The sequence below is a fragment of the Panthera onca genome, chromosome B3, assembly GCF_046562875.1.
Source record: "Panthera onca isolate mPanOnc1 chromosome B3, mPanOnc1 haplotype 2, whole genome shotgun sequence".
NCBI lineage: Eukaryota > Metazoa > Chordata > Mammalia > Carnivora > Felidae > Panthera > Panthera onca.
In genome coordinates, this window is record NC_138344.1 from 46,906,441 (window position 1) to 46,930,638 (window position 24,198).

General features: G+C 46.1%; 1 protein-coding gene across 6 annotated transcripts in view; it reads right to left on the reverse strand.

The window, feature by feature from the left end:
• Positions 1-24,198, reverse strand: part of CGNL1 (cingulin like 1) — a 159,572-nt gene that overhangs the window by 6,964 nt on the left and 128,410 nt on the right. For 5 of the 6 annotated variants that reach the window (XM_078448644.2, XM_078448641.2, XM_078448643.2 and 2 more), the window contains exons 11-14: positions 21,449-21,601; positions 20,384-20,554; positions 15,725-15,886; positions 12,827-12,916 (exon numbers count right to left, since the gene is read on the reverse strand). In XM_078448644.2, coding sequence (XP_078304770.2) covers positions 12,827-12,916; positions 15,725-15,886; positions 20,384-20,554; positions 21,449-21,601 — 576 coding nt within the window. The remainder of the gene's footprint in view (positions 1-12,826; positions 12,917-15,724; positions 15,887-20,383; positions 20,555-21,448; positions 21,602-24,198) is intronic. The other variant, XM_078448645.2, reaches the window with a different exon arrangement.

The window sequence follows — 24,198 nt, forward strand, 5'->3', positions numbered from 1 at the left end:
AACAAAGCCAGCAGTGAGACAGGCTGTCTCTAGATCCTTCAGGCTCAAATGGTTCCCGGGTACCAAATCCTAACTGCCAAGCCAGCTCCTCTTCATCAGGCCGTCTCCTCTTGGGGGCAGGAGCTGTTTCGCAGATACTCTTGGTTTCGTGATGATTGCAAAGATAATGACACAAAAGGCAGTAATGGTCATAGCAAACCCTGCTGCTATGGACTGAATTATGTCCCCCCTGCCCCCCCCAAAAGATACAGACTCCTTGTATCTAAGATATGACCTTATTTGGAAATAGGGTTTCTACAGAGGTAACCAAGCTCAAATGAGGTCATTAGGGTGGGCCCTAGTCCACATGACTAGTGGCCTTATAAAAAGGGGCACTCTGGACAAAGGGACAGATATGCAGCCGGAAAAGATGGCCATGTGAAGAGAGACACATGGAGAGAGAGGATTGGAGGGAGACATCTATCGTCAAGGAATGCCTAAGGGCCAGAAAACTGCCAGAAGCTAGGAAGAAGCAATGGAGCGTCTCCACAGGCCCAAGGGGAGTATGGTTCTGCTGACACTTTGATTTCAGACTTTTGGGCTCCAGGACTGTGAAATAACACATCTGTGTTGTTCTAGGCCACCCCATTGGGGGCATTTTGTTACAGCAGCACTAGAAAACTGGTACACCTGCTTAGCACTCCACAAGCACTAGCCTGTTATGTCCCCACAACACCCCCAAGAAGTAGGCAGTACTATCTCTGCTCGGGGCACCGGGGCTTAGAGAAGCTCATGAATTTGTCTGGAGACCAACCACTCCAGCTAGCTCGCCCAGGACCGAGGATGTTCTCAGGACACAGGACTTACGATGCTAAAACTGAGTCCAAGCAAACCGGGATGAGTCAGTGATCCAACCTGACCAAGATCTACAGAACTAGTAACGGGGGGCTGTAGTATTCATCTGAGTTCCTGACTGCTGCATTACAAGTTCAAAGTTCAGAAAAGGCTTCTACTACAGTTAGCATACCTCAGATGCTGCTAGATTTCTCCCTTCATGTGCCACCAACAAAAGTCAGCAAGAATACTGGGCAGCTCCAGGTGACCTGGCAAAGCCTAAATGCTACCAAGGATTTCTTCTGTATTAAGAGAAAATGAGGCTAGCTGAGCAGCACCCAGAAAGAAGTCCTATCGCCTGCCTCTGTTTCCCATTCCCAGCGGGCTTTAGGCAGCAGTGAAACAAGCACCAGAGGCAGAGGCCCCAGACCCTGTTCCCAGGACTGTCCAGCAGAGGGCAGCCTGAAGAGGCCAGGAGAACTGACAGGGGAAATAAAACCCACCCCCTCCCCTATAAGGTGGGGGTTCAGCCTGGGTAAGAGGTGTACGCAAGGGAGTGCCTGGATACCTGGGGAGCATCTCTAACAATCTCACCAGCCTGGCCTCCACTGGGATTTTCATCACCTGCACAAGCACCTGAGGAAAAGAAAAGCTCACCCCTCCCCCCCCATCTGCCTGGAAAGCAAGACCCGGGGGTCCCAGGAATAACAGGAGACACGACCCTGCTGGGCCACACTTGCATCTCCTCCCTTCTCCCACGGTCCCTGCACTGTGCGTATGGTATGTCTGGCTTGGAGTGGGTGACAGGGAGTGCCGAGGAATAAGGCAGGCGATAGGCAGGGCCTGGACATGGAGGAGGCTGGGACTCTGCCCACAGATGAGGGGGTATCTGTGCAGTCAAAACAAAAAACATTCACATTTTTGCATTTCTGACTGGCAGGGTTCAGAATTTTACAACAGGGGACACTGATGCCCAGGGCAGTTATACATGTGACTGGAGACAGCAGGACTAGAACCCAGATCAAACCTACTCACAGCCCACGACTCCACCTGCCCTGGCTCTCTGGACCAACCTGCAGAAAAGGCTTCAAATGGATCTAGGGTTCGCATGCAGCTGTCTTGTAAAACCCAAGGGGAGAAGGCAGTCTCCTTAGGGCATCCTTGCATGCAGTAGGGGAAAATGCCAGCAATGCAAAGGGTCAGCAGGCAGAGCGTGGAGAATTCTGCCTCGTGACCTGGCTCCCTCCCTGCATGGCCCCAGAGCCCTTGAGAATCACATGCTATAAAGGTGCTGGAATATTCCTGTAACTGCCACAAGAGCACAAAGTGCACAGCTAATGAATGCGGGCTCACAGCCCACTCGGAGCGGGGCCTTTGCACACACCACACCATGCACGGAGGGTGTCAGCACGGCCGGGCCACGGGACTGCAACGTGCCTCCTGGGCGGAAGCGTCGCGTTCATGCCCCTGGGCAGAGGCCAGGACTCCACTGAGAATGCGGTTAAACTGTCACTGTGATGGGAAGTAATTACACAGACGAGCAGTGGCCGCCTGGCTCTTCTTCTGGCTCCAAGTTCACTTGTGTGTGACCTGAGTCGCCTCACCTTTGGGAGGCAGACTCGTCTCTACAACAAGGCACTCGAACAAAACAGCCTGTGAAGGCTCTTCGAGGTGGCCAAAAGCAATGTACAGTGAAAGCACATTTTGGTGGCTCTGCCACCCTCTGTGGCTCTCCTGAGGAAGCCAGAGGCCCCTGCCCCCATCCCTGCCACAGAGGAGTCACCCCATCTCTCTGGACTCTGAGGAGTGTCCCCAGAAAAGGCTTGCCCTGTCAGGTGCCAGTGAGCGTGTGTCTGTGAACACACCAACTTGCCTGCTGGGGAACAGCGGGTCTTAGGATGATAGGATAGGTCAGGATACACTACACAATCAGCCCCAGGACGCTTAAGACCAACGCAGGACCTGCCCTCAGTATAGCCGTGTGGGGGACAAAGGAACCAGTCCTGTATATGCAGCACATGACAGAAGTCACAGCCCAAGCTCACAGGACCGGGGAAATAGACCCTCAGTTGCAACCTACCTGAGAGGTCTGAGGGGAGCAGGAGAGGGAATAGAGCTTGCCAAATCAGGGCCACTGGTGAGTCGAGTGGCAGGTGGGAAACAGGACGGGCTGCTGGAGGAATTGCACACACAGGGACAGGGGACAAGCAGGTTAAGAGATGGGGGACAGGGAGCAGTCACATAGGGCCTGTCAGAACAGGTGACAGGAGCAAGCATGGAGACTGCACTCACTAAAGGAAATCTTGAGCATCTTTACAGTGCTGTCTCATTTTGTCCTCACCGCTCTGGAGGAGGTAGGTCCTGTTAATAGCCCCATCAGTCCCTGGAGCCCAGGAGAGGCTGTGGACACAAGTACGGAGACTGGGTGACACCAGCTGAAGCCGTGGGACTGATGAGACCCCCAAGGTGAACTGTATGACGAGGACCCAGAAATGTGCCCTGGGGAGCATGCTCCCCCAACTCCATTAGGGGAGGCCGGGAGGAAGCCAGGGCACGGCCCTGTCCCCAAAGCCAAGAAGGGTGAGGATTGAGGAAGGTCAGGCATAAGGAAGCCCAGGAAAGAGCACCTGAGCAGGACAAGAAGTCCACTCTGGAAGGCTCAGCAGAGGGGGGAGCCCAACCACAAAAACTGGGAAGGTGCGGGGCATGAAGAGGCGGGTCAATACCTCTCCTTGAACTCCAGCGGTGACAAGAGTCACCTACAACTGGAGGGCTGGGGACGTGAGGTTCCCCAAAGAAGACTGCCACAGAGGGGCCCCAAACCTATCAGCAGGCAAGGGTGAGAATCACAGAGGAGAGGAAAATTCTAGATGCTGGACAGTAACGAGAAGGGAGCCGGACAGGGAGACTGACCGTGTACGGGGAGGGACAGGATGCAGGCCCGGTGCCGGGGGAAGCATGGAGTAGGAGAGACCGTTCTCTGAGTCTCTGAGAGAGCATAATGCAGGACTTAGGGGAGGCAGGTGCCTGTAGCTCAGAGGCATGGAAGGGAGGAAGAGAGTGAGGGAGGGGAGGAACGGAAAATTATTTTCCCCAAGTGTGGATTAAGGAAGAACTGCAGGTTAACAGTTGCTGTGAGATGTAAGGCCAAAAAGTACCAAAAGACAGTAATAGGCCAGCAGAGCAGAGGCAGAGGTCTCACTGCAGCTGTTTACAGCATCTGCTTTTAGGGGGTGGGTGGTGACTGCTACAGCTATGCTCCAGGCCTGAGGACCGAGCAGGGACATACCAAGAAGCAAAAAGCCCCCGGTGACAGGTGCGGTGGGGCAACTCCAAGTGTCCTGGGCACGTGTGGGCCCTTCAATCCTCCTAGCACTCTGTGAGGCAGATGTTATCACCCCATTTTCCAGGTGGGAGGTTCAGGAACTTCGGAAGCAGTTTTGGGATTCTAACCCAGGCTTTCTGGCTAAAAATCATTCACTCCTTTTCTCCCTCTTAGCACATGTGGGAAAACCCCCATCTCTCAATGAAGGGCAAATCCCACAAGGAGAGAGCATTCTGGCGGGAACTTCCACAGAGGAGTGAGGCAGACAGTGCCAGGGAGGGACTCGAGGACCACCAAGGGGCCATGCAGTGCTGAACCCAGACCGGGAGTTCAAGACAAACCTGCAACTTAAAGACACAGCCGGTGCCCAAAGCCTTGTTCCCTCAGTGCCCCTTACTGGAAAATCTGGGTCCTACCAGGACACGGGCCTCCCAGTGCAAACGAACACTCAGAGGGTCAGCATCCCAGAGGCCTCCACAGGTTCAAGACCTCCCTGGAGAGCCCAGGGCAAAGGGTGATACTCCAAAACAAACAAACACACAAAAAAACCGAAAAACAAAAACAAAACAGTAATTATTTATACTTCACCACATCCCCTCAAACGATGACTATTAAAATGCAAAATATTTGCACTTAATAAAATGCACTATTAAATGCAAAATAAATCAGAGCAAAGAACAGGAAGGAACAAATGTGCAACCATAAAACCTAACAGTTAATGTGACCGGGCCATCAATTTTTCTCGAGTCTTTTGCAATCCAAGGCTTTTAGCAGGCAGGACAAGTTTTCTTCGGTTCTTCAGAAAGAACAACCTGACAGAAAATTCCAAAATAAATCCACTGCGTGGAGCATTATACAAGGAATACCATGTGAAGTGACGGATGCCACTCCCAAGGCTGGGTTTTAGCTCTGCTCAATACAGTGATCTCTAGGATGGGCCCAATGACTTGAGAAGATTCTAGATCAGATCCTTCTTCCTCTCACCTGCACTGGCAGGAAAGGAAAGGAAAGGAAAGGAAAGAAAAGGGGAAGGGGAGAAAAGAAAAGAAAAAAGAAAAAAGAAAAGAGAGAAGAAAAGAAAAGAAAAGAAAAGAAAAGAGAAAAGCCTCTGGCTTGGCCAGCTTCCTCCTTTGGACTAGAGAAGTAAATCTGAGTCTGGGAAAATACTTCTTTATAGAAGTTTAGTGCTTCATATGCTGTTTACCCTTCAACTATACTAAATAGACCAAATAAAAACTTCCAATCAAATTAGAAACAGAACAGGAGCTGAAAGCAACAGTTTATCACAGCTGGACTGAAGGAATGCTAAACCTAGAACATTCCAATCGGAAATAACAGTATCAGACTCCAGTGGGGTTTATGTCAGAGGCACCCATGACCTGAGCCAGCGCTCAGGATTAAAAGCAGCTGCTCCGGGTTAACAAGAAGCCAAAGATATTTATGACTGCTAATAACAATATTTCATCCCATCACCTATGTTTACCACTGGGCTGTAAAGGGCCTTGTGACCTACACTCCTGGCTGGTGTTAAAAATACCAGGAAGATCCTCAATCATAAGAGAGGAAAATCATTATTAACCAACTATACACATTGGGTTTGGAGCAGCCCATACAGCAGCAAGCAGTTCTGAGAGTAGGATTGTTTTAATTACAAGGAAAAAAAAAAACCCATTTTGATCCTTCTGTCACTGACTACAAAGGAGTACCATATCCTAGAGGATGCATCATCCTGGTGCAGACTGAGGAGCAGACTGGCGCCCACCACCTGAGAATGACTGCACAGGCCTGCAACCTTATCCACTGGGACTTATCCTATAGTTGCCAAGGCAACAGCAAAGCCTCACTCAGCCCCTAGAAAGACCATAAAGCCACCCAAAGCTCTCCAGTTGTTATTTTTCCTCTTGTCTGGCAGCTGCCCATGTCAGATCAATCACCTTTCCACTAGGCTGGGTTACCTTGGCCTCTGTGGACAAGAAAATGCCTCTCCATTTAGGCCCAGCCCTACTGTTAACTGTTGGTACTCAACCACCAGCAATGACACAGCAATGCCCAGTGAGCTAGAACATCAGCCTGACACATTTAAAACCAATGCTGGGCCTCTTTCACTATGTAAATTCTGGACTCACAGGACAATCAAGAGAAGATCAGGTGAACATAAACCCTCATCCGTATTAAGAGACACCATGGCTTCATCTTTCACTTGGGAATAGAGCCCCTAAATGTATTTGGGGGAGGGGGCAGGTCTTTACCAGTCTTAGTCTAATGCTGGGATGATGGGAACAGGTGGGAAGCAATGGCTTTGGAGCCAAATCCTAGGTTCCCCTCTTACAAGCTTCATGACCCTGGGTGGCCACTTACTCACAAGGCCTGGAAACAGCGACAGAAAGCATGCACAGCACAGGGCACAGCGCCCAGCACTTAGGGAATCCTCAATAAAGACAGCTATTGTAAATGGTTTTGGAGGAAAGAGAGCAAAAAGGATTTCTCTGGATTTAAACAGACCAAACCCAGTAAAATATCCACTATTTAAATGAATTTTCCTTCAATTTACAAGTTAGAAACCTTCCTGCATATGGTGAACCCATATTTGGTTTCAAAAACAGAAACCTCTGTTTTATAGAATAAGCTGTCACTTTATCAGCTCTAAATTCATCCCTCTCCTTCCTGTTAGCCACATAGGAAAACAAAACACAAGCATCCAAAAGTTTGAAAAAACTTTTCTATTAGGATTCCCTGAATCCATCAGTCTGAAAAATAACATCCTGAGCATGTATGGAAAAGGCCTTATTAGTAATTGAAGAAGATATAAAGAAATGGAAAGACATTCCCTGCTCATGGATTGGAAGAATAAATATTGTCAAAATGTCAATACTACCCAAAGCTATCTACACATTCAATGCAATCCCAATCAAAATTGCACCAGCATTCTTCTCGAAACTAGAACAAGCAATCCTAAAATTCATATGGAACCACAAAAGGCCCCGAATAGCCAAAGTAATTTTGAAGAAGAAGACCAAAGCAGGAGGCATCACAATCCCAGACTTTAGCCTCTACTACAAAGCTGTCATCATCAAGACAGCATGGTATTGGCATAAAAACAGACACATAGACCAATGGAATAGAAATAGAAACCCCAGAACTAGACCCACAAACGTATGGCCAACTCATCTTTGACAAAGCAGGAAAGAACATCCGATGGAAAAAAGACAGTCTCTTTAACAAATGGTGCTGGGAGAACTGGACAGCAACATGCAGAAGGTTGAAACTAGACCACTTTCTCACACCATTCACAAAAATAAACTCAAAATGGATAAAGGACCTGAATGTGAGACAGGAAACCATCAAAACCTTAGAGGAGAAAGCAGGAAAAGACCTCTCTGACCTCAGCCGTAGTAATCTCTTACTTGGCACATCCCCAAAGGCAAGGGAATTAAAAGCAAAAGTGAATTACTGGGACCTTATGAAGATAAAAAGCTTCTGCACAGCAAAGGAAACAACCAACAAAACTAAAAGGCAACCAACGGAATGGGAAAAGATATTTGCAAATGACACATCGGACAAAGGGCTAGTATCCAAAATCTATAAAGAGCTCATCAAACTCCACACCCGAAAAACAAATAACCCAGTGAAGAAATGGGCAGAAAACATGAATAGACACTTCTCTAAAGAAGACATCCGGATGGCCAACAGGCACATGAAAAGATGTTCAACGTCGCTCCTTATCAGGGAAATACAAATCAAAACCACACTCAGATACCACCTCACGCCAGTCAGAGTGGCCAAAATGAAGAAATCAGGAGACTATAGATGCTGGAGAGGATGTGGAGAAACGGGAACCCTCTTGCACTGTTGGTGGGAATGCAAATTGGTGCAGCCGCTCTGGAAAGCAGTGTGGAGGTTCCTCAGAAAATTAAAAATAGACCTACCCTATGACCCAGCAATAGCACTGCTAGGAATTTATCCAAGGGATACAGGAGTACTGATGCATAGGGGCACCTGTACCCCAATGTTTATAGCGGCACTCTCAACAATAGCCAAATTATGGAAAGAGCCTAAATGTCCATCAACTGATGAATGGATAAAGAAATTGTGGTTTATATACACAATGGAATACTACGTGGCAATGAGAAAAAATGAAATATGGCCTTTTGTAGCAACATGGATGGAACTGGAGAGTGTGATGCTAAGTGAAATAAGCCATACAGAGAAAGACAGATACCATATGGTTTCACTCTTATGTGGATCCTGAGAAACATAACAGAAACCCATGGGGGAGGGGAAGGAAAAAAAAAAAGAGGTTAGAGTGGGAGAGAGCCAAAGCATAAGAGACTGTTAAAAACTGAGAACAAACTGAGGGTTGGTGGGGGGTGGGAGGGAGGGCAGGGTGGGAGGGAGGGCAGGGTGGGTGATGGGTATTGAGGAGGGCACCTTTTGGGATGAGCACTGGGTGTTGTATGGAAACCAATTTGACAGTAAATTTCATATATTAAAAAAAAAAAAAAAAATTAAAAAAAAAAAAAAAGAAAAGGCCTTATTAGAGTTCATAAATAACATGTCCAGCACTTGTTGAGTATCAAATGTATGCATAAGAGGAGGGGGAAAAAAACACGGAAAGGATAGAATGTTTGATCTCAAAACTGCCTTTCCTATTTTCTGTCCCTGGAAAAAGCCCAGTTGAGCTTCCTCCTGGTCTCCCGTTCACCTGTCCCAACCCAATCACATTAACCTTCTAGAATACTATGTAAGCTTCTCTGTCTGCTCCACAACCTTCGATGGCTCCCCACTGCCTTCAGGATAGGGTCCATTCAATACCCTCAACCTGCTTCTCCAAATTTATCTCCTATTATTTCCTTATGGAAACCAGAAACCTAATCAAGCCATAGCAGTCCATTCATTGCTCCTTGAAACACTGCAAATATCCTACTTCCCAATCTTTGTTCACACCATCCATTCTATCTAGGATTCCCTTCCCACTCCTTGGTTTGTCTAAATCTTACCCTTTCTTCAAAACTAGCCCCATGGTCTTCCCTGCTATGATGGCCTTCCTCTAAGAACTCCCATGGTCACCCCTGCTATGATGGTCTTTCCCTCATTACCTGCCTACATCTCACACTTGGCATTGAGTATCTGCACTTTTTCTTGTTAGTTACCATTTCTGGGGGCATGGTCCATCTCTTTAAACACAGCACTCAAGGACAGGGACCACTTTTGATCATTTTGCAGCCTTACCACCACATGCTACTTATGCACACAGTAGGTACCCGTCATACGTTACAGGCACTGGTAGATAGAACACTGGGGAGTCAGGAGATCTAAGGCAACTAACAACTAACTGGCTGTGTGAATTGGCAAGATCGTGGGTGGCCCTAGGCCTCAGATCTCTTGTGCACTGCACGAGAAGTCTGGGGAGAGGAACTTGGAAGTCCTTGCCAGATCTAAGATTCTCTGAAATGGGCTGGCCATTTACTGATACTTCCGGACAACTTTTTTCCCCCGAGCTTTTCCACAAAAGCCTTCCCACTAAGACTAGGGGAAAAATGAGAGATGTTTGGGGGGAAGCGAAATTCAGAAAGGGAGCTTGTAAGAATGCAGGATTTAAGTAAGAGCTGTAACCTTTTCCTTTTCAATTTAGAGAGAGCAAGACCCAAAAAGTATAAATTCCCCATGTCTTCTCTTTTCAGAGCCTGATAGCAGTTTGCTGAGCATCCAGGGCTGACGTTATAAATCAGCTTGGAGATATGAGACAGGCACCATTTCCTGTTCTTTAGGAGATGTCCCTGTTAAGGAGGTGTCATAGGTTTGAGGGGGCAGAGAAGAAGGCATCTTAGTTTTGGAAGTTTCCCCTTTCTCTGATTCTGGCAGGAAGGCAACAGGCACATGGCCCTAGACGTTAAAGTAAGTAGATTGAAATCAGGATCCAACCATCTATACCCTTCCTTGGAGCCTTTAGGAGAGGGAAAAAAAAAAAAAAAAAAAAAAAAAAGGCTCAGATTAACCTTGACATTGACTGAGAATTAAATGTTTTCCAGTGAGGCAGGTATTTGGTCAACCCATTTCTCTGCACTATGCTTCCTCATGAATCCAGAGGCAGCAAAGGCCAGAAGAGGGGCCCTGGGCACTGGATCAGGAGACAACACTTCAAGTCAGGAGTTTTGTTTTGTTTTGCTGTTGTTTTTTAGCAATTCCTACATCAATTTGAACATGATGCTCCACTCTTCCGCTTAAAACAGATACCAGGCGGGGCGCCTGGGTGGCGCAGTCGGTTAAGCGTCCGACTTCAGCCAGGTCACGATCTCGCGGTCCGTGAGTTCGAGCCCCGCGTCAGGCTCTGGGCTGATGGCTCGGAGCCTGGAGCCTGTTTCCGATTCTGTGTCTCCCTCTCTCTCTGCCCCTCCCCCGTTCATGCTCTGTCTCTCTCTGTCCCAAAAATAAATAAAAAACGTTGAAAAAAAAAATTAAAAAAAAAAAAAAAAAAAAACAGATACCAGGCTTCACCTTCCCTCCCTACCTCAGAGAGGGCAGGGCGCAGAAAGGAAACAGAAGAGGAAAACAGAACGAACAGGACAAAGACGCTGGAGACAGCAGAACCCTCTCTTCAGACTTGCAGCTCAGACACAGGGAAGGATGGGGAATTAAAGAGTGTCTCAGAGACTTGGTTATATGCAGCCAGTCATGGCACCTCAATGTTAGAATTTGGAGAAGCCTCCAGGAATCTCCTGAACAAACAGCCTCACTTTCATAGACTTTAGAGACTGCGCTCAGAGAGGCTAGGACTTTCCTGGAGCTCCCTGGGGCTGTTGCAGGAGTCAGGCCCTGGACTCAAAGTCTGGTGCTCTTTCCAGCAGTTCTATGCCTCCCGTGCTCAGGTGAGAGAAGGAAGAAGGGGCCAAAAGAAACTGATTTAAGCGATCGGTGTTCTTAGTTTTAGGCCATCAGCTGAGCAGAGGGAGGCAACCACTTTCTGTGTCACTGGGTCTGTGTTTTGGTTTTGGTGTAAAACATGGGGTCTGGGAGTCTGTTTTCCCTGCCTGGTTAGGGACTGGATGACAGACGTTCCCCCCATTCCCTGAATACATCATGAGAAGCATTAGCAAAACAAATTCATGGCCACTTCTGTTATCACGAATGCTCAGCAGATCCTGAAATGCCCTGTGGCAATGTGGCCGCTCAGCCAAGCTGGCAGGAACATGTCACCAAGCAGCTTTTATACCAGTGTAGGAACTTAACAAAATGCAGACTTTAGCAAGAACCCGTGAGGGCTCAAGTGTCAAGGCTGGGCTCCCCATCTGGACTTCAGATTTTCACGAGAGTCTTCTCTGAGCTTCTGCAGCTCCGGCTGGTTGGGCTGCCAGCCCCCTAAGCAGGATGCTACCAGCACAGCACAGAACACGCAGGCAGAACTGAATCTGAGCTCAGTGGGAAGGGAGGACGGAGCCTCGGATTGCAAGTTCTTCACTCTCAGAAGCAAAACAGCAGGACTGTCGTGCTTGTTTGCAAAGAGCCTGTCAGTAGGGAAACAGTGGCAAATGGAGAAGAAGCCAGTGATTCCCCTCTGACTCTGAAGAGGAGCTACCAGCTTGGAATGGCACTGTCCCCAGTCATTGGCACCTCCAGTTTTTGGGCATCCTGAGGCGGGGCAAAGGTGGTGCATGTGGATAAGTAGAAGAGTGAGTGACCTGAGGAAAGTGCTGCTTTGGATAAAGATTTTGCCCAAATTAACTTGCCTTTCTCAGATTTTTCATTTTAATCCTTTATACAGATATTTTTCTCAATTATACGCAGCATCATCCAAGGCTTTTAGGTTTTGTTTGCATTGTTTAATTAAGAAGGTGCCCAAAGCAAGTCGAGTGGCAAAGAGCTTTCCAAATGTCTACGTACAGCTTCTCCAGGACCATGTTCAGCCCAGCATACAACTGAGTTGTCACTGAGAGTACATCCCTTCAGGTTTCTACAGGCAGCCACATGTATCATTTGTAAATGAAAGGCTGAGATTAGAGAATACAGGTTCTCTTCAAAACTGCCACTGCGTATTTTGAATCCTGTCCCATAATGGTTCCATGTGTGATCACTCTAAACTTTTTTTTAATTAAAAAATGGGAAAAAAAAAATTCAGAACCCTTGGGATTACATGGAGTGTAGTGTGGGAAATGAGTTCTATTATCTACGGTGTGAAGACAGAGAGAACTGCCCCTGCTATCTCCAGGTGCTGCTGTAGGGATAGATCAAAGATAAGGGGAATTCCTTCCCTTTGAAAACTGCAAAAAGCATTCACTTGGAAGGGACTGTTATTGTATGGTGACTGCTTCCTAGGTGTCTCTATTGCTTCTCAAAGGAAAAGTCTGCACCACATCACTCACTTTCCATGGCACTAACAGTGTCAGCCACAAAATTTCACGCAATTGTTTGTTGAACTAATAATTCTTAGAGCCTCTGCTCTAAAAGCACTTTGCCCATCATGGCCAGTAGATTGTTCCCCATAACCACTCTGGAAACTTCCACCTTGCGTGCTTTCAGTTATACGTTATATCTCTGTCTTGGTGGCTTACTATGGGGAAGACTACTCAATCCTCCATCGTTTCCAAAGGGCAAGAATTTTCTTCCCTCCTCTGGCCAAATCCGTGGGTTTAACTTCTCACATTTCCTTTTTCACGAAGGACAATCCATTCATCATTCAACTACACACAGTACCTGTTCCCTGCTCCGAGTGATCCTCTCAGACAGCAAATCCGAATTATTTCTTTCTTCTTCCAGTTCCATCTCCAGCTGAGACACCTTGTCCTAAGAAAGAAGGAAGACACAAACACGCCCAATGGAACTTGCGATGACCCGGGTTAAGGGCAAGTACTGCCCTGTGGAAAGAAAACCTCAAGGGAAGATCAAAGCAGGGGATCCTCAGCGTTTGGGGAAAGGACGTGTCTATTTCCCACAATGCCCAAAAAACTGTGTTTTATTGCTTTCATAAGGTAAAATGTAATTGTGCATTTCTAAAATACATATTATCCCAAACCCTAACATAAGCACTAGGGATATTTTAACATGTTTCCTTCATGTTTTTTCCCCCCCTCATGAATCAAAGATCTACCTAAGATCTACCTAAGGCTAAGGTCTCCAAGTTACCTGTTAAAAGGGAATGTGTGTGCTCAGCTATCATCCAAGACATACTTCTCTAAATATTCCAAGCTCTGGACAATGCTTTTCTCTCTCTGCTGCTCAGGGTTTCCTAAACCTTGCAGGAGTAAAGTCTATGACATACTTTTGCACCTGCCTGTTTCTTCTAGGGAACCTCATGCACTTTGCACTGTGGAGTCCCAAATCTGCACCAGAGTAACACAGAGACAGTGGTGGTCCATTCTGTTAAACCAGTCATTACAGAAGAACTGTCATCTCTTTCTTCCTTGCTGGGCCTTCATTTAACACCACGGAGTGCTAAGAGAAAAGCATTTCGAAGTAGCTGTGTGTACAAAAAAAGAGGCTTCTAACACAAACCACTCTGCTTGTGGGGTTTGCGCACATGTTTCTCCTGTCACTAGCCAATTTGTCATATGTCTGGGTTAACTCAGAGCCACGCACGCTAAAAAGCAATTAGCATGGTGAGTTTTTAAACATGAGTCTGTAGCATCTGTACGTAAACACTGTCTCTGCAATTGTCAAAGTTGGCTGACAAGCTATGGACGCCTCTGTAAATGCCAAAAATAAGACTCACAGAACTCATGCGAATGAGTAAATGTCTGTGAATGCCTTCCCTCTTGGTGAACAAAGTCTTTCGGGAACCTAGAAAGCTCCCTCCCCGGAGGCTGAGAGTCCCAAAGTCCAATCTGGAAGGGAGAGCTGGGTTCCGCACCAAGCCCCGTGTTTGTTCAGTGGTTCCTGACTCCTCCAGGGACAGTTATGCCTTTGTCAGAAATCACCAAGGGTCCACAAGTGCTGTGTTTACATAAAACAGCCTCTGAGTTTCTGAGTCTAAAGAAAACGCCCAATTGTTGAGAAAGCCCTGGAATCCCAAGAATTAACTTGCTAAATGCAGCAAAGGAACAGGAAAGATATTAGTCCCAGCAAGACAGTCCTGCCAGCCGCCTATCAGGGGAGGAGACATGCCTCCCATGTGCGTCACAGAGGTAGGCCCTTGAGAGCTACTAGTCCTGTAACTAATGGAGAAATAACTAAACCACTGCACAGGGGAGAGTGAGGCCCAGCTATGTCACTGCCTCTAGACCTGGAGTTGGCAAAAGGTTTTAGTCAGAACATTCTAGAAGATGGCACCCCAATGTTTAGGTAAAAGCACCTCCTCACACGGTTCTCTTCCTGCCTAAAATCTGTACAATTCAAAACCCACCAGGAGCATTCAGGGGGCCACTACACCAAAGGTTCTTACACCACTGCCTGATGAGGCTTTAGCCTGCTTTTAACCAGATTGTTTAGGTCCTTGAAAAATCACTTCCTAGTTAACCAGGTTGACCTTAGCTTTCCTTAAAATGAGCCCCTCTAATGAGATCAGAATGAGGACAACAGCAAAATACACAGCAATCCTACAAAAGAACAACAGAACCGTAACCAGGTTATTCCAGCCTCTAACAAGGGCCCATCTAATAAAATCTTTAATTGTTGAAACATCACTCCCTAGATAAAAATTGCTACTAAGTCTCTTAGAGGTTTTAAAAGTTATTTCTCTTTATTTGCAAAATCAAATAAAAAATTCCATGGGTTTTAAGTTCAAACTATCTCTCTCTGTCCTTAAGCACTTTTATCAAAACCTTGACAATTTTAACTTCTCTCCTTGGCGTGGGGCTGATTCTCTTTCTCTCTCCAAACTCCATTGAGATGTGGGTGTGTGTGTGTTGGGGGGTTGTTGTGGTTTGGGGCTGGTTTTGTTCTTGAGCATTACTCTGTTTTACAGGCTCAGGGAGACTGACGTTAAGGTCCCTCCTGTCATGTTCGGTAGCCTGCTCATGTTCATATTCTAGTCCTTGACTCACACTTATCTGCCATGTTGTGTTTTCACCCTGTGAACTGATCACCTCCAGCTGGCGATTCCAGTGAGCACATCCTGACCTACTGTCTTGGGTTATGTACATACGGTGTATCCAAACAAGAATTGAGCCACAAAGTTTGCCACTAGCTTGGGCAAGGTGGATCATCTGTCAGAAAAAACGGGCCAGAGTCAGGAACAGGAATGGAGCCATGTGGTGAGGCAAGTGAGAGCCAGCAGTCAGGCAGTGTGGGTGCAAGGCACAGCTCAGCCCCTCTTTAGATGTGCAGCCGTCCTACCTCTTCTACAGTGGGAAGCATCTCCAAAGCAATCAACAGGAAATGCTCTGTCTGTGTGCCCTTATGTAAAGTCACCTGGCCTCTTTGGGGCTCTGTTTTGTTTCCTCTTGAAGACAACAAGGGCACTGTTTCCATCATTCCTTTCAGCTCTGATGTCCTATGCGTCTACCAACTACCAGCTTCTTCCTCAAATCGAGAAATGACTACAAAGGTCAGGCTGTTCCAGAAAGTAAAAACCAAAGGCTTAGGTGTGCACGGCTTCTCTTGTGTCCCATGCTCGCCCTCCATAGGCCCCAGCTCACACTCATGCGGCCTACAGACCTCCATCTGCTTGACGAGTCTGCTTCGGTCATCTTTGAGGTGACTCTTGGCCTCCAGCTCATACTCCAGGCCCTTCAGGGTCTGCTCCAGAAGTTGCCTTTTTGTAAGTGCTTCATCCTGAGCTCTCTGGTGGTCCCGTAACTCTTCCTCCATCAGACGCATCTAGAAGGAGTAGGCGGTTATCTGGGCTGCATCAGGAGCACCTGGACAGCATTTGGACACTGCAGAGGCTGACCCCAGCGGTGATCAGGGGATGCCCACGTACTGGAGATCAGAAGACCCTGAGCAAGCTCCAACTCCCTCTGGGTCTCAGTTTCCTCTTCCTCTAGCTACAAGTAGTAATCCCTTGGGTTCTAAATTCAATGTAGTAGATGTTGGTTAGCATCTTGAAATTAAGTGTAACAGAAAATATCAGAGTAGAGCAGTACAAGCAGATATTGCTTTGTGAAACCTTTGTGCCAGATATTCATATATTTGTATGGACGTACCTATTACTGGGTTGCGATGCGAGATGTATTTCTTACCACATAGGTCATAGCCAAAAACACTTGAAAGTCACTGAACTAGGTAAGTGCTTCCTAGAGTGCAATTTATTACCCACCTGTACCGGCATCATCTCAGTGGAGGGTCAAAATCAGGGGAAAATAACAACTGAACTAATGACCCCAAAACAACCTACAGACACAAAATCTAATAATATAAATGTGCAGTATTAGTGAAAACCTCTGCCTCTAGAAGAAAATCCTGTATCAGCTGTCATAATTTACAGTGTTTTTTTCATCCACAAGGTGGCACTGAACTAAAGGCTTTGAAAAACGTGCCACAAAGAGATTCATACACAGGGGCTGTCCATGTTTTCTACTTCTCTGGAAGCTCCCTGAGGGAACCAGCCACCTCAGCACACAGTAGGTGTTCCTTACACATCTGTGTGGATTGATTCAGTGAAGACAAAGGCTATCTGTTTTGTTTCCAACTTCCTTCCCTCTTGGAGCTGGGGTGAAAGCAGTTTTAGGAATAACTACACCAGGGGTTTATTTCCTTCAGAGAGTATATGACAGTGAGTGGCAAACTCCATTAAAGAAGAGCACCCAGGGGCGCCTGGGTGGCTCAGTCGATTAAGCGGCCGACTTCGGCTCAGGTCATGATCTCGCGGTCTGTGAGTTCGAGCCCCGCGTCGGGCTCTGTGCTGACAGCTCAGAGCCTGGAGCCTGTTTCAGATTCTGTGTCTCCCTCTCTCTGACCCTCCCCCGTTCATGCTCTGTCTCTCTCTGTCTCAAAAATAAATAAACGTTAAAAAAATTAAAAAAAAAAAAAAAAGAAGAGCACCCTTTGGGGGTGCCTGGGTGGCTCAGTCAGTTAAGCTTCTGACTTCAGCCTCAGGTCATGATCTCATAGCTTGTGAGTTCGAGCCCCACATTGGACTCTGTGCTGACAGCTCAGAGCCTGGAGCCTGCTTTAGATTCTGTGTCTCCCTCTCTCTCTGCCCCTCTCCCAATTGCACGCGGGCACGCGTGCACTCTCTCTCCCCCTCTCAAAAATAAACGTTAAGAAAAAAGTTTAATTTAAAAAAAAAAAAAAAAACCAGCATCCTTTGAGGGTATTTTCATAGAGAGTTGGGGAAGCCTCAAAGATGGTCTTTGGGGCGGCCCAGCAGGTTGGCCTAGTTTCAGAAGTCCAGTGGCAAGACCTAAGGGAATGGGTTCCTGTCGTGGAGGCTAATCGGAACACCGGACCTTTCTATGACAACAGCATAGCCTTGAGGAAGATCTCTCCAGTTACAGACTTTCATCTGGCTTGGTGGTAACTGAACCAGAGCACAAGGGGAGAATCATCCCAAGGAAAAACAATGATGGAATATTCTTTAGATACTATACTATAGAGCATTAAAAAAAAAAACACCTCTCCAGGGGCACCTGGGTAGCTCAGTCAGTTAAATGTCCAACTTTGGTTCAGATCATGATCTCACGGTCTGTGGGTTTGAGCTCCATGTCAGGTTCTGTGCTGACAGCTCAGAGTCTGGAGCCTACTTCAGATTCTGTGTCTCCCTCTCTCTCTCTGCCTCTCCCCTGCTTGCATTCTCTCTCTCTCAAAAATAAACAGTGAAAAAAAATTGGTTTTAAATCTCTCCAAAATAAAGTTTTAAATTACAAAAAAACCTCTGTGACTCAGTTTCCTTATTTGTAATATGGGATTATCATAAAACCTACCTTAAAGAGCTAAGATGAGAATCAAATGAGATTAATACCCGAAAAGAAGTTTGAGGGTCAGAAAGACTGACAAACCAATGCACAGCCCACACTCCCTTCTTGATACCCTTCCCACTGCCCAGCACATTCCTGTCTTCTAATGCCCAGTATGTCCCTCCTGACGTCTCGCAAGGGCTATGTCAAACTAAGAGTACTCAATACAAATATGCACCAGAAAATACATCACAAGTAAGAATCACAAGTAAGCAAGTAACTTTTGAACCCACTAGTGTTACCTTTAAGTAGTCAGAACTGCCCTTCACTAAGTGGGATTTAGAAAATAAACTGAATAGTGAATTCTGAGTCTTAATTCTCTAACGATTACCTTCATCAGAACTTCCTAGATCCACACCAAAGGCAAAATATGTAAAACATCTATTTCTCTTAAAGCGAAGAAGGCAGTGCTGTGGCCCTGAGAATAAACCACTTTTTTGTTAATGGACAGTTTTAACTCAGCTCAACCGAAACACAGATTCAGGGACAGTGAAGAGTGCAGCTTAAGCTTTTCAAGGATCCAGAGTGACCCTAGCCTGTTTATTCACTTTTGTTTTAAACAACTCCACTGATTTCCATAGCTTAATGCAGGGCGGTATCTGACTGCAGTTTCCTTCCCGAATGATGAGGTGTGTGTTTCTGCCATTTACATGGAAACAGTGTCTCATAGGGTTACACCACAGAGAAAAATCTAAGAAGGGCCATCTTTGCTTTCACCCTAAGAAATCCTCTTTTGGGGGCACCTGGGTGGCTCAGTCGGTTAAGTGTCTGACTTCAGCTCAGGTCCTGATCTCACGACTCATGAGTTCGAGCCCCGCATCGGGCTCTGTGCTGAAAGCTCAGAGCCTGGAACCTGCTTCGGATTCTGTGTCTCCCTCTCCCTCTGCCCCTCCCCTGCTCACATTCTGTCTCCCTCAAAAATAAATAAAATGTTAAAAAAAATAAGAAGTTGGAGCCCAGGACAAGGGCAAGAGCTCTTTAAAAAAAAAAAAAAAAAAAAAAAAAGAAATCCTCTTTTGAATTACTGCTCTTTTATAAACAATATAGGTCTCCTGCTGGCCTTAACGAATCTTTCTGGATCTCAGTTGCCTCATCTAACTAGAGGATCTCTAAAGTTCCTTCCAATCCAAAGATTCTAGCAGAACAATAACCGTTACACAGAGAGTTAACAGGAAGTACTTTGCAGGGGTCAATGTGACACTGATTTTTCCAAAATCAAAACAGCACACCATGTGGTTGTTGGTGTTAAGACACCAAATAATCTCAATCTCCCCTCCCATTTGCCATAGAAATGCAAATGACTTTTTTTTTTTTTTAACGCCGAAGAGAACTGTGATGTCACTATGCTAATTTCAATGATCTGTGGAGTCCTGTATCATATGATGCTGAAGCTGAGGGGACCTGTTATCAGGGTCCTTCCAGAAGTGTTCTAGAGGTCTGTAATAAATATCCATTGTTCTCTCACACGGTTATAGCACTGACTCATGGGTAACATTTCTTTGATCATCAAAGACATTAAAAGTTTGTTTTTTAAAGAAAATCTTGTTTTCCTGTGGAATCTTGGCACTGCTTGTGAAAAAAAAGCAAGTCTTGGAATTAAAAAAAACCTTAACATTAGTGTCCAGGACATGCAAAGCCTCTACTCTATAGCTTCATGTGTTATCTCATTTCATTACGAAATGATCATTATTTTGTATACTTTTAAAAAGGAAAGAGGAGATGCTCAGAAAATTGGGGTAACTTGCTCAAGGTCATCCAGCTGGCAAGAGGCACAGCGAGAAATCAGCAGACGCTGTACTTGTATTTTAGAGCCTTCAGCTTTCCATTAAAATAATCAAAAACATTCCCTTTTTCTTAGTTCTTTACGAGTCAAGACTGAAGGGAGCTAACATTTGAGTTACTTTGCTCTATTGTTCCTAAGTATAAAGCTAAAAATGTTTTAATAATTTCAGTACTCATAAATTCCTGAGGATTTCTTTTTGTCTCCACCCTTTGTTGTTCTGAAGCTCTTGTCTACCCCAACCACCCTAATAAAAGTCTATATTTTCTAAATGAATGGCAAAAAGTGATTGTTTACTATAATACTTGCTCGATGATTAAATTAAAATATTAATACACAGGAATCATTTGGGCACAGCTGGGTACACCACTCGTGCTCCACAAATAGCAGCTAAACAATTGAGGCAGAAAATCTTGAATTAATCAAGAAGATGGCCACATTCAAGTTATGTCAGAGGCCCTAGGACTTTGTGTCTTAGAATGCCATTTGCCCCATGTATCCTAAGGGTTAACACTGAAGAATCAAGCACAAATGCCGTCTTAAGATCTACCCCAAGTCTCTCCTAGAAAGGTTTAAAAGCCGTCTCTGAGGATAGTTTGACTAAGGGGTAAACCAGGAACTGATCCAGCCAGTCATTACCTCATCCTGCAGTTTCATGGCAGTCAGACGTGACTTTTCAGCCTCTAGGGTTTTCTCCTTCAACTGCCTTTGCATTTCTGCAAGCTCCCTGCGATTTTTCTCCTTATACTCATCCAGCTGGTTCTGGAGCTCCAGGGTTGATATGCGGGACACCTCGACAATGTCAGCCATCTGGAAGGGGTGACATGGATGTGAGCCTACCCTGTGATGCCCCACGTGGGGCCAGGGAGCGAAGTCTGGGTCCCATCTAAACACAGAACACACATCTCCTCTTCTTTCTTTGACAACCTCCCCCAAAGACTGTGCAGAGAACCTTGTCATGGGCTGTCCAGGCTCAGTCACCTCTAACTTGGAGGCAGCATGGAGGGGTGAACAAGCACACCCTTTGCAGCTCGATATATGGTCATGTCCTTGCTTTGCCACATACCAGCTACATAACTGGGACATGTACTTAAACTTCTCTGGGCCTCGGTGGTGTCCTCGTCCTCGTTGGAAATACCAGAATCACAGTTATCTATCCTACAGGGTTGCTGTCAGAATTAAAACAATACGTATAGAATTCTAGTTACAAAATAGCTAGTAGAGTGACTGGTACATAGCAGGTTATCAGAAAACGACAGGCACTCCTGTTGGCTCCTAGAATGTGGGGAAGCCAGTCAGCTTTGTGCCCTTCTCCTTCTGGGTACTCTGGGGCAGAGATGAGCTGAGAAGACAAGTAGCAACTACTGGCGTTTGGAACTGTCTTTCACGCTCCTGGACAAAAAAGATGGACGCAGACACAGAGATTGTGATTCAGGTAACACCTGTGAAGTCTGCACTTACATGCCAGGCTCCTTTGGGTAATTGTTGAGAGGAGCTGGGCCCAGATTCCAGAGGGTATTTTCTAGACCAGTTTCCCTTTAACTGGGATTCTCAACAAGGCCGAAGAGCTGTTTCAGTGAATCTGGGAATCCGACACATTTGTGCTTAGACTAAGTACAGGTTTCCTTAGCTCCCACCAGGCCCTCCAAGGGCGCTGGGTCCCAATGGTGTTCTGCCCACACCTCTCCCTCCCCTGCCCCTCACCTCCTTCTGCAGTTTCTCAATGGTCTTATCCAGGTGCCATCGCTCATTCTCCATCTCATTCTTTAGTCTCCTTAACTGCTCCTTCTGCTCTGTCTCATCTTTAAGCTTCTCAGACAACTGCTTCTGCTCCTGGGTGGCCCGATTCAGATTTCTCTGCAGACAGCAAGCAAAGTATAGGGCTGTCACCTACCTATCATGTCAGCCAAAGGGACAGGTGGCAGAGGGAATTCTGCAGCCACACTACAAAGTAATCAGACCTGCTACATCAGTGATAAGGAAAAGGAATAAAGCCATCAGAAGACACAAGGACATTGTTGGTTCTGAAATTTGGGAACCCAAATGTGAAGTTGACTTAGCCAAAAACACACTTGAGAATGAAGGGGCAGACAAAGGATTTATTATAGAAATATAGAAAATGGTCAAGGCTGCTGGGGGTAGCAATTAAGGACAGTGTCTGAAAACACGGCATTTTCAAGTTCATGCTTGAAAACTGAGGTAAAGATATACATCAAACAAACCTAAAACAATGTGGCAATTTACATCCTGTGCTATACAGCATTATACTTCATGTTCTAGAATCTGCTCTGCTAATGACTCTTACAGTTAAAATAGCTAAAAATCAATCTATGAGGAAAGAGAACATTGCCCCATAGGTCAAGAGTTCATGTGGGTAGAGGAAGTTGTAGTTAACAGAATCGTGGGTTGGACTCATACACAGAAGAAAAGGGAATGTGGCAATCCACAGGTGGATAAACTTGATGAGCAGAAGGTGTTCAATGGAAAAGGCAGTACTTAGAAAAGTGCAGTGTTATTCAGTGATTCAGCACCAAATCCTGGTACGTACCATAAAATGAAACTATCCTGAGGGCGCTGTTTGCCCTGGGATCCCCCCTGAAGCTCTCACCTCACCCAGTCGCATAGCCTGACATTCTTTTTGTAAGAACATGCAATTCTAAAACAAAATCCTAAAATATCTTAGAAAGATGGCTGAATGTTAAGGCCATTAGTGCAACGATAGCAAGAAGGCGCACAGCTCAGAAGGGAATAGCATGGCCCAGATGTGGGCTGGATCATCTGGAAAATGTTATCGGGTCCTGAGGGCTGAATGTGGGTTAATATAGGTACTGCTTAGGAGCTGTATCTTGTGTCCATGTAGACGCTGTGTAAGGACAATGGTTTATATTCATACAATGCTTAACAGTTTACAAGCTTCTGTCACATGCACCAATTCAGGCATCTTGAAAACACTCCCAAATCGTTTTGGGCACTCCTGGTTTGCAAAGTATAGCCAACCATGCAGCTGGCCAACCCTGTGACCTGGGGCCAAAAAGCCACCCATGGAGGCCTTCTGGCCCCTCCACTCAGTCAGGTTAACTGCACTCCGAGAACCAGCCAACACAGCTGGGCCGCTAAAGTTAATTGCCAAGGTAAACCAAGGTCAACAAAAGCTGTTGGGAGAAAAGAAGGTGGTAAAAGGAAGGTAATCAGAAGTTCAGTGTGGGGGCAATTAGCAGGAGTATGTCCCACCACAGTCCAGCTGGGCACATACCAGAAAGAGGGTCACCTCCTGGGATTTGTGTCTGTGGTTGATTTAGTGGTATTAGGGGCAAAGGGGAGCACACAGGGTAAGGCAAGCGAGGTAGGGTTCCATGTGTGGGAGAAAACTGTCAATAATGTAAATTCCTGAAAAACAAGCAATACAGAGTGACATCAATGGCTTTCTGTGGGATCCAACTCAATGCACGCCTCTACAGACCTCCCAGCCTCTCTTTTCCAACTCCTGGATCCCAATCCTGGAGGCTCCAGGCCAGCAGACAAGCCAGCCCTGGCTCCATCCAACCTCCATATGGTGTATGCATTTCTGCTTCACCCTTGGCTCGGGCAGGGCTCCCTGCCTGGCCCTGATCTCCTGTGCCACTGGAGACACCAGACTCACCCACTCTGGGCCTGGGGCCTGGCCAAAATCCTGCACTCCCCACCCCAACACACACACATCTGCTTGGAAGAACAGTTTTGCCCAATTATTTAAAAAATATTTCTTATAGATTGCTCCATTGCAAGGTAGTGAGATCTGTCAAGGCAAGCAATAGGTCTTCTGTCTGGGTAGGTCTCATAGTCCAGATTCACAATTAGGCATAAGATAAAAGCACAGTGGTTGAAAATTAATACCTATCCCCAAAAGTTGTCTAAAGACGTCTTACATCAGAATCACAAGTAAGGACAGAGTATTCTTTGCCTTAAATGCGGATTCTAGCCCCTTGGGATGGAATCACAGTTTTTCTTAGACTGGGACCCCCAAATTTAGATTTAGAAGTTACCCAGATAATTCTAACATACTTTAAAGTTTAAAACAATGTTCTGCCTCCTCATTTCTTCAAGAAATGTATTCCAATACATCATTGCTGAGAAAACCTGTTCAGAATCCACATGAAAAGAAGCTAACTTCCCAATATGCAGTCAGAGGAGTGAAATGCTGTTGCTACAGTGACTGAATTTCCAAGACCAGCAATGAGAGCCCATTAACTAATACAGGGACCAAAATTGGGAACAAAATGATCAGTGAGGGGAATCCAAAGCACCAAGTTAGTGAATGTATAGTAACACCCTTGAGCTTGAAAACCACTCTCTGTCAATGGACACAGAGCCTTTTCCTAATATGACTAAGACCCCTATTCGTCCATATTAACAATAAGCAAGTGCAAGTGAGCTTATGGGCTTACAGGAATGACAGGCTTAATCAGACGGAAGCT